The sequence below is a fragment of the Branchiostoma floridae genome, chromosome 18 (genome assembly GCF_000003815.2).
Source record: "Branchiostoma floridae strain S238N-H82 chromosome 18, Bfl_VNyyK, whole genome shotgun sequence".
In the NCBI taxonomy this organism is placed as follows: domain Eukaryota; kingdom Metazoa; phylum Chordata; class Leptocardii; order Amphioxiformes; family Branchiostomatidae; genus Branchiostoma; species Branchiostoma floridae.
The window spans coordinates 2,895,258-2,904,980 of NC_049996.1; the positions used below are offsets into that span (position 1 = coordinate 2,895,258).

Here is a 9,723-nt window from a genome sequence, read left to right on the forward strand (position 1 = left end):
AGAAGGAAAAAAAAAAATAACACCGAAAACAAGCCCGACTGCTACATCAGCTTGGAGAGTTGTACTCATATAGCCAGGTATCAATGTACTTTCAGTTTGTGTTCACTTTTATTCCTACTTTTAATCCCTTTTTTTATCATTTAGAATGTCTTTTCCGGATTGCCGTACTCCAGATGGCCCTGTAACCCGAGCCCAGGGGCCGCCTTGAAACCGCGGCGGCGGATCGCTTTGAAGCTCCTCCTTTTGTTGTTGCGCTGTCACTCACGGGGCGGATGTTTGCCCGGCCTGAAAAACAACCTTAATTTTCTCCTCTCCTCGGCTCCCTTCTACCCTCCAAGCCGCGGATATGTGTGCGAAAAGGGACACCGTTCGCTCCTACCATGGGTAAGAAAAGTTGACGTTACCATATTTTAATTTTAGGGTATAATTTTAGGTCTACTTTCCCGGCGGAGCGATATTTTGTAGCCGGGCCATCTGTGGCGTTCCGTCCACCATGTTGTCCGTCTGTGTTTTCATTCATTTTGGCTACAATGTGGCGATTTTCCAACAGATCTCAGTGAGAAGACTCCTTCCATGGCAGCTCTAGCGCTTCGGAAAAACCAAGAAGACTACTTGCAACCCAACTCGAGTTCCCAGGTACGTGATTTTGGTGTTTTTATCGCGTAAGCTTGGCTTGGAATTTTTTTTCTGAAGGATACAGCGTGGCCATGTGGTCGCGTTGTGTTGCAATGTTTGGGGGTGGGAGACATACCAAAGCCCGCCCACTGTCCTATACGGTCACTTAAACCACCCACTTTAACCCCCTTTTCTTCCCCCAAATTGCAAATTTTTCCTCAGAATATCTTCAGATAGTATTCTTGGAACGATTTTGACCAAAATGGACGACATTTATGCGGTGGTTTTCTGAAATGGCGGGACGAAAAGGGGAGGTAGTGCCCTCCCCCTGCCCCTGATTTGCTAAAATTTGGACGGTAAGCCCACCCCTTGTACCCCGGTCTCCCTTTCCTATAACACCGCGAAAATTTAAAACCGGCTCCAGTTTTTGGTGGTCAGTTGTCCAGTGAGGGACAAAGATGTTTTTTAGGGTACATTTTCTAGGACAATTGTATAATATGTGACGCAGTGAATATTTGCGAGTCTAGTGGAAAATTTTCTTTCAGTAAACATGAAGCGATTCGTTATTCTTGGTCAGGCAACGCCCAGTTTTGTATACTCTAACACGTTTAAGCACACGAAATGCTATTTTTATGTACGAATTTTGAGCTACAGTGTCTGAAATTTAGACGATAATGGCTAAACACAAGCGATGTCCGACATAGGGCATTGTTGGGGGAGAATCGTTGTTAGTAGGGTTGGGTGGGTGTCCGTCAAGCCGATGCTGGTGTGAAAGATTGATCTTGTTTGTTGACAATAAAATATTATTGTTTATTGTGTGATCTTCAATCTTGCTTTGACTCTGTTACAGTTTTGAATAAAGAAACACGTTAACTTCAAAGGATTTTGGCTCTGTAAAATGAGAATTTTGTGAATGTTAAAAATGCTAAGCTGAGCCTTTCTGCAATGGAGACTGGAATTTTATTTAAAAGATTCTTTATGTCTGGGTTCTAGCCAGGATTTTACTTTGGCATGATTGTAATAGCGAGGCAGTGAAGCAACCAATTGGGGGTGGGGGTGGAAAGATTTAATGTATAAAGACTCCATATTTTATAAAACGCTTGAAGTGAGAAGGATTTTTGTCAGTTTCCAGGGCCATATCAACATTTTTCATGCTATTACACAAAAAGTATTTGTACTAACATAGTACTCATTTACACTTGTTGAAAGGCAACTGGAACAATATTACAGCGTGAAAAGTGTAAATATTCTGGATAAGGCAATCTGTATAATATTGACATCTACTGCACTGTATTCTCACAAAAACATCATTATTTTATCATTTGAATGTTTAAAATGGCCCAGAGACAAGTCTCACTAGAATATTCCATATTATTGGAACCCCCCAAAATTAGGCCTTGTTCAGGACTTATTGTGCGACAAAGCTAGAACCAATTGTATGATCAGGATGTGTTTGTCTTCATTTCAGGACATTCAACCTTCCCCGCTTGCACTTCTGGCCGCTACGTGCAGCAAGATCGGTTCGCCCGCTCAAGCAGCCGCCGCATCGTCTGTGCCCGCTGCCGTAAAATACGCCGGTCAAGCCCCCGGACAGATGATATATCCGCAGATTGTTATGAACGATCAACAACAACAACAACAACAGCAGCAGCAACAACAACAGCTTCTACTACAGCAGCACCCTGCTATTAGCGTACAAAATAACGGCTGGATTGTACAGGTCACGAACGCAGGGACGAAAACAATCATGGCGTCCAACGCGATGACTTCAGGCGAAGTGACAACCACGACGACGTCTGTCCCCGCCACCCCGACGAAAGGACAGGGAATCGTGCTGGGTTCGGCTTTGATGCCTCACGCAGGTGGCGTACCAACGCAGTACGCCACTCTCGCTCTACCAATCCAGAACCAAGGGTTGGTCCCTACAACGCAAGGTCCAATCGCGTACAGTGTCATCCCTACTGTCCAGACTGTTGACGGGCAAGCAGGGACCCAAATGTACACTCCTATATCGGAGAGTAACATTATCGCCGCAGCGGGCAGTATAGCCCAAATCCGACCCGTTTTAGCGAGTCCCACGACTACAACAGCGCCATCAGCTGCCCAAGGGGTGACGGTACAAGTGCCGGTGGTCTCGCCCGCTGCCATGGCAACTGCCAACCAGGCGGTAGCGTCACAAGCGAAGGGGTCAACTTCTGGAAGTGAGACGGTGAACACTGTACAGACACAGACACAGACCACCCCATTGACTGTACAGTCATTGCAAGGTTTGCAAAACTTGCAGAATATACAGGTAAGTTTATTTTTCATTTTTGATATTTAGTACTCTAGACTACTTATAGAATAAATTTTCTAGCATTCAACATGTTTCAATCATTGACTACATTTGTAATTCCTCTTTCAATATTAGTACCTTTCCTGTATTTGGTAGATGATAATATTCTGTGAACTTGTTTCAACTATAAGTTATTGAGCTATGTATAATAGTTTAACATGGGCTTCTTTGTGAACCTTTCACTGTAATTTGTAGCACTTGGTGTAACCTTGAGTACTAACGTCTTATTGGTTAATAAAATAATTGAAAGTTGGAATAGGTCAACAGTGATTAGAGTAGGATTTTTCTATATCTTGTGTGTCTTTTCTTTCTTCATTCTTTAACACTTTTAAATTAAAATCCTGTTTCTAATGATACATTCTCTGTAGATGACATCCCTTCTGTGACATTTACATATCTATGACTTGTCTTCGGTAGATCCAGGGTCTACAGAACGCGGCAGGCACGATAATGCAGCCGGTTTTGTTACGTGCGCCCGGAGGAAACGCGGGCAATTGGAGCATGGTGCAGATACCACAGCTACAACAGGTACTCTTGAGATGTTGTGTTATCGCTTTTTCTTCTTCTGCTGCCAAGTCTTTGCTGCTTGCATGTTTGCGTCAGTTGCCTGTCCGCCTCACAGCTAGAATTTTCTATTGTCTACGTTCAGTTTTGCAGCTTCCACTACAAACTCAGTCAGGGATAACAGCTAAAAAAAAGTAAAAAAGGAAATCCACTGTGCAGTTTTTCTTCAGTGCAGTTTTGCTGTTCGGTATTCCCTTCCATTCATGTTTCAGAATGCTACATAGAAATCATTCTATACTATTTCTTTTGACGGAATATTTCTTACGACCAAATTTCATTTGAAAGATTCTTCTAATTGCTAGATGTTATGCGCATGAATCATTAAGCAATGTTTTCTGGTACAATCCACGCAATGATAATAATGCGTAATATCGCTTTTACAACTAACAGGTACAGAACGTCCAGACGTCACAGGGTGCAACGACCTTACCTGCGGGCCAAACGCTGATCGCTGCCGTCGCCAACAACACGGCGATTCCGATAAACACGGGGACAAACGCTCAGATCCCGCCCATGTCTCCGCAGACAATCAACGTGGGAGCTATCAGTAATGCAGGTATTGTAGGTACGATCTTAAATTTCTGAGCAGATTTGTGCAAAAGTTTCTACTTGTTATTCTTATCCATGAAAAATTATGAAAATTTTTTAATGTACATAAGACGTGTCCTAACATAAAATAAAGGAAAATATTAAGTGTTTACATCCAAATTGAACAAACATTAACTTTAAAAACAAACTTTAAAAATGTTACACAAAGGTAAACAACAGGATTAATTGCTTTTTCTTAAAACAGAAAATGTGGTAGGTTTTGCTAGAAATTGTTTGTCTAATCTCATCGAGAAAGTAAAACATTTTGGTTGTGCGTTGAAAATGTTCTTTTGAATTCAAAATAGCTAAAGGTTTTAAAGCTACCACTGTTTGAAACATCTATGGCAGACAAGGATCAATTGCTTTTTCTAAATCACAAAATGTGATAATTTTTGCTGTCATTTGCTTGTCTAAACTCATCTACAATGTAAAACTTTTTAGTTGTGCACTGAAAATCGTCTTCTTTTGAATTCAGAAATAGCTAAAGGTTTTAAGCTGTCGCTGTTAGCAAAATTTCTACCAGACCTCTCCAATCTGTATTCAGGTAGAGTTGTAGCCTGTGCGACCCCTTTTAGGTTATATTTGTAGACCTCCCACTGTGTAGCCTTCCATATAGCCCTGCTTCTATTAGTGTTTTGGGTACGAGCCATACGCTTTGGGACACAGATCACTAGAACTGTTCAAAAGGGTCAAAAGAACCAAGAAAGGGAACAAAAAGCCTTAAACGTGATCTGAAAACCTTATTGTGTGGGACTTCCGATGAGGTACTTAACATGAAGTGAGTTTGACCTACTACTAGTTAGCTGTTGACCCTTGCCCCCTGTGACCTTTGGTGAAACATTTGTTCTGAAGGGTCAGAGGTCGAGGTCAAATGACAGACTTTAGGTCTATGTGACACCGGGATCAACTTACAGTGAGATTAGGAGCAGATGCATTTACAGCTGTGTGTGAAGAGGTTATGTTTTGGTTCAAACATTAAGTTAATTTGTTGGGTATCTTATGAAGGAATTTTGATGTGTTTTGGTGGATGGTTGGTCTTGGCTCAAGGAAAAAGTGTTGAAATAGTTTTAAATATGCTAGAAGCTTTTTTTAGGGAAATATACTTACTGTGACATTGTAAGATGATAAGGGAAACAGACAGATTGTATTTTTTCCTGTCATAAAAAAGGAAACTTTTCTATTTCTTTGGGCAAAATAGAATGCAGAACAAAAGTGTACTATTGAATATCTCATACCTTCCAAACAGTTATTATAGGGTGATTCAATATATCACTTTAATTTAGAGTCCAATATGTTTTACACATGGAAGATTTTTGTGTTGGGTGAAATGATCTCTTGTATATGCTAGCATTGTTACAATGCTATCCTGATGGTCAGCAAAAACTGTCATGTACCTTCCAGCTACTGGTCAGCAGACTAACCAAGAAGCCAGCGAGGCCCTGAAGATGGCTGTCCAGGCACAGAACTTAACCGTGAACCCCACTCAAGTACAGGTACTAAGTCTTGTCCTAACTCCTTGGTAGGAATGTTTACCTATAAACTTTACATCAGGTACAGGGTACCAGTATGTATAGAGGTTTAGGTATATAGGTCCAGTCCTGTAGCTGTTGTATACCAAAACTGCATCTAGTTGACAAAGTATTATTTTTTTGTCTTTTCAATGATGACAGAAGCAAAAATACAGACTCATATTGAATGTTTAGAACCATAGAAGTATGTGTTTTATGCAGAGAATCCATGCTTTTGAGCTTAAGACACCACAAAGACTTTCTACTATACCACAAACTTAAATCTCAGTGTGTGCGCTTCAAGATTCCTTCAAGTTTCTTGAAACTCCCCCACAAGATGTTGTTTTTCTAACACAAACATGCCTCTGCTCCCATGGGTCCTTCACACAGCCTGCACAGACAATGGGAGAGGCAACTGGCCGCCCACCGTCTGGGCTTTGGAGACATGCTAATTACCCGGTTTCCACGGTAATGGGGGCTTGACCAAAATCCTGGCCTGCCATTGGTGTTGGTATTTTCTACAACAGTTCCCCCAGCTTATGGCGGCAGAGTACAGTATTTCTACGCGACCCCCGGAGTCAATGACGTAGGGGTAAAAACATAGTGCGGTCGAAATCTTCAATCGTTCGTAAATACCTTAAAGTACATGTAAGCGAGGGATGAACTTTACTGTGTGGTAGTATAATATGTCGGCTTTCAGATGGCACGAATGAGATTTTTCAGTTTGGCCTGTCGTTGTATAAATACGCGTGACCTTTACAGCTGGCTGTCTATGTGACTCGGCTGCAGTTCCGGGTGACCCCGCATGACCCTATTTCAAAGAGGGCGTCACAATGCTAAAAAACCACAATATTTTTTTGTTTTTGGTTATTTTGTACGTTGTACCCTCGACTTTAACATACTCATCTGTCGTGCTTCCCAAATGCACCCTACTATAATTTTATCCGCGTCGATGTCAGTCACCTTGCGGTCCTTAACTATAGGAGGCCCCATAGGCCGAAAACTGTACTCTGCTACCTTGAAGCTAGTGGAGCACAAACTCCGCAGGGAGGGGCCAGTTACAGCCCTGGACAGCGGAGTTTGTGTTACACAGACTAGGTTGGGAGGGGCTGAGAAAACAATGGTCAAGTATGATAATGGGCCACCTAGCAGCTTTCTGGGGTACTGCAGCAGAACTTGCGGTTTTGAGAATGTGTTTGTTCTCATCAGCAGGTTTCCCAGCAGCAAGTGAGTCAGTCAGGCCAGTCCAGCCCAGAGGAGTCCCCTCAGGGTCGGAGGTTACGTAGGGTCGCCTGTAGCTGTCCCAACTGTAGGGAGGGCGAAGGAAGGTATGATACAAACACTGAGATTTTGTTATTCTCTGTCTTATACATACTGCTCTATGGTTAAATCTTATTGTCTGACTGTTGGGTACTGTGCATCCTAGAATGTTGCAGTGTTTTTATTTTCATTGTTTATTGTTTATTCAACAGATCTCCATTAGTGATTACAATTGAAATTGCATCTCTAATCTTCCTGGAGTCGTACAAAAACACATTACATGATACAACATTAACACATTACTTATTTACACCTGACAACGCTTAAATCTAACCTAAATAAGTCTCAAGTAGCTGAGAGGTCAGAGGTCAGTATCAAAATTCTATACATAATTTTATATACATAGATGTCAATGAATGTCTTTACCACCATTGCTGTAGATGTTTGTGTTGTGTCTTTGTTTTTAGTCTGTCTTTGATGTGTTGTTTGAACATGGATGGTGTAGATGCTTTAATGTATTGTGGGAATGAGTTTTTATTTTCATAGCCACGTTTCTGTGGGATTATGACACTTGAAATATGTGTTTCCATTGTATTACTTTTAACCATTGTGCTACAAAATTGTTAATTCCTAGAATTCAGATTCAAGATTAAAATAGTTCTTACTGTGTAAGAAGATCGCAAAGCAACAGAAAACTTATTTTCAGAGATTTTGATCTTTTTTATCTTGTGTTTGAAAATCTTGTGTTTACTCCTAGATCTGTTGCCAAAATGTTTTAAGTACATTCGTATGAAAATATCCTTTTTACCTTCATGATGTTGTATGTGTGTTCTTGTGTCTGTGTTTGTGTATGTCTGTGTTTCCAGATATTTGTTAGCCTAAGTTAAGAATCTGAATGGACTGTAATGTTGTGTGGTATGTAGGTAGTTGTTTCAAAGACGAAGGCCAGAGTCAGTTTTGGGTCCCCGTCTGTGACCTTGGTACTGCACTAGAACTCAAAAATTTTTTGAAGATTTAAAAATCTTCTGTCCTGGACATGCTGTGGTCTTGACTTTTTAATCTGTCCTGGATATGCTGTGGTCTTGACTTTTTAATCTGTCCTGGATATGCTGTGGTCTTGACTTTTTAATCTGTCCTGGATATGCTGTGGTCTTGACTTTTTAATCTGTCCTGGATATGCTGTGGTCTTGACTTTTTAAATTCTTTCTCGATAACACAGAGGAAATGGTGACAGCAAGAAGAAACAACACATCTGTCACATCGCGGGGTGCGGCAAGGTGTACGGGAAAACGTCCCACCTGCGCGCTCACCTCCGCTGGCACACCGGAGAGCGCCCGTTCGTCTGTAACTGGCTGTTCTGTGGGAAAAGGTTCACGCGAAGCGACGAGCTACAAAGGCACAGGAGAACTCATACAGGTAAGAGGAAAAGTTGTGCTGTAAAATGTATTGTGTTGTGTAGGCACTTTCAATAGAATTATCATAGAGTGGAACTCGTTGCCACTAAATACTATTATCCTAGCATTCTCACTAGCTTGTAGGTAGACATGCAAAGGTTAGGTGTGACAGGTCGTTCAGTGTGATATGGCCGTGTAAAGTTGGTGTGTTAAGCCAAAGGGCTGTTATGCAAGCTTTATGGACACGGATGCACAGTCTATTGTATGAGAGTTTATCAACTGTTGCACCAACAGAAATAATTGTTTCATGGTGGTTTTGCTTTTGTTGTACTGTTAGTGCTCCACCAAGAGAGCTTAACTTTGCAAATATGCTTTTCAACCTACCTATTTACTACAGAATTGTCTGAACCAAAACATCCCAAGACAGCTTTGTTTTCATGAGCCAAGTACACAAATTGCTTTGTTCAGTGCCACTAAGATGTGTCCCAAACTCATGAAATTGGTTCAGGCTTTTAGCTAGGATTTTATAATAGGGTGTCCAAACTTATTGGTGAGTCGCAGTAAGTGACTTTTGTAGGGTGGTCTGGGGGCATCCACCTTCCATGGTGCAGAGTTTTTGATGATTTTAAGTTATAACAGTGCATTCTAAGGTATCCCAAGAGGCAAAAATACTGTTACAGATGTCACAGTAGAAGACTGTGACCACAGATGACCTTGTAGCATCCCTGGTCAATCAGAATTTCATGCTTGTCAGAGGATTTTCTCCCCAGTATAGGGCATCCAGGGGCATCAGATTTCTTGTTATTCTAAGAAAAGGGCATCCAGATGGCGCGTTGACGCATGCCTGGCTAAAAGCCTGAATTGGTTGAACAAGTGATAGAAAATGTTGCTTGCTGAATGAGTAATTTATTTGAGCATAGATTCTTCATTTGTAGTAAAAATTCAGGAATAGGGGATACATTTCTATTGGTGGTAACGAAAGCAATTTGCACCAGTGTACCTCTCGTCAGGCATTGCTTCACTATAATGTGTGCACATGCAGGTGTTTTTTTTTAACCATGTGGTATAGAATGAAATGGAATTATAAAAACAGAATTATGTCATGGAATATATTTATCAAAGCTTTGTCAAGATGTCTTCCAAACCGTGCTGTATTTTCCCAGGGGAGAAGAGATTCACCTGTCCGGACTGCTCCAAAAAGTTCATGCGGAGCGACCACCTCTCCAAGCACATCAAGACTCATCAGAACAAGAAGACTCAGCCGCAGAACGGCACAGCCACCCCTACCATCAACACAAACAACAACAACAACGGACAGGGCGGCCCCGGGGACAACAGTCCGTCAACGGACGCGTTAGTCGTGGCGGAGACTTCCATGGAAGGGGGACAGGATGATGATGATGACGATGATGATGATGAGATGCAAGTACAAGAAGTAGGAATCAGTCCATATAAAAAT

At 41.6% G+C, this 9,723-nt stretch overlaps 1 protein-coding gene across 1 annotated transcript in view; it reads left to right on the plus strand.

Annotated features, from left to right (window-relative positions):
* Positions 1–202: 202 nt before the first annotated feature.
* The window catches only part of LOC118406120 (transcription factor Sp3-like), a gene marked incomplete in the record, with an annotated part of 14,960 nt that continues 5,439 nt past the window's right edge, over positions 203–9,723 (plus strand). Inside the window, 9 exon segments of the mRNA XM_035805989.1 lie at positions 203–384; positions 551–636; positions 2,084–2,908; positions 3,368–3,478; positions 3,905–4,079; positions 5,504–5,595; positions 6,820–6,938; positions 8,090–8,286; positions 9,428–9,690. Of these exon segments, the coding sequence (XP_035661882.1) occupies positions 381–384; positions 551–636; positions 2,084–2,908; positions 3,368–3,478; positions 3,905–4,079; positions 5,504–5,595; positions 6,820–6,938; positions 8,090–8,286; positions 9,428–9,690 (1,872 nt within the window).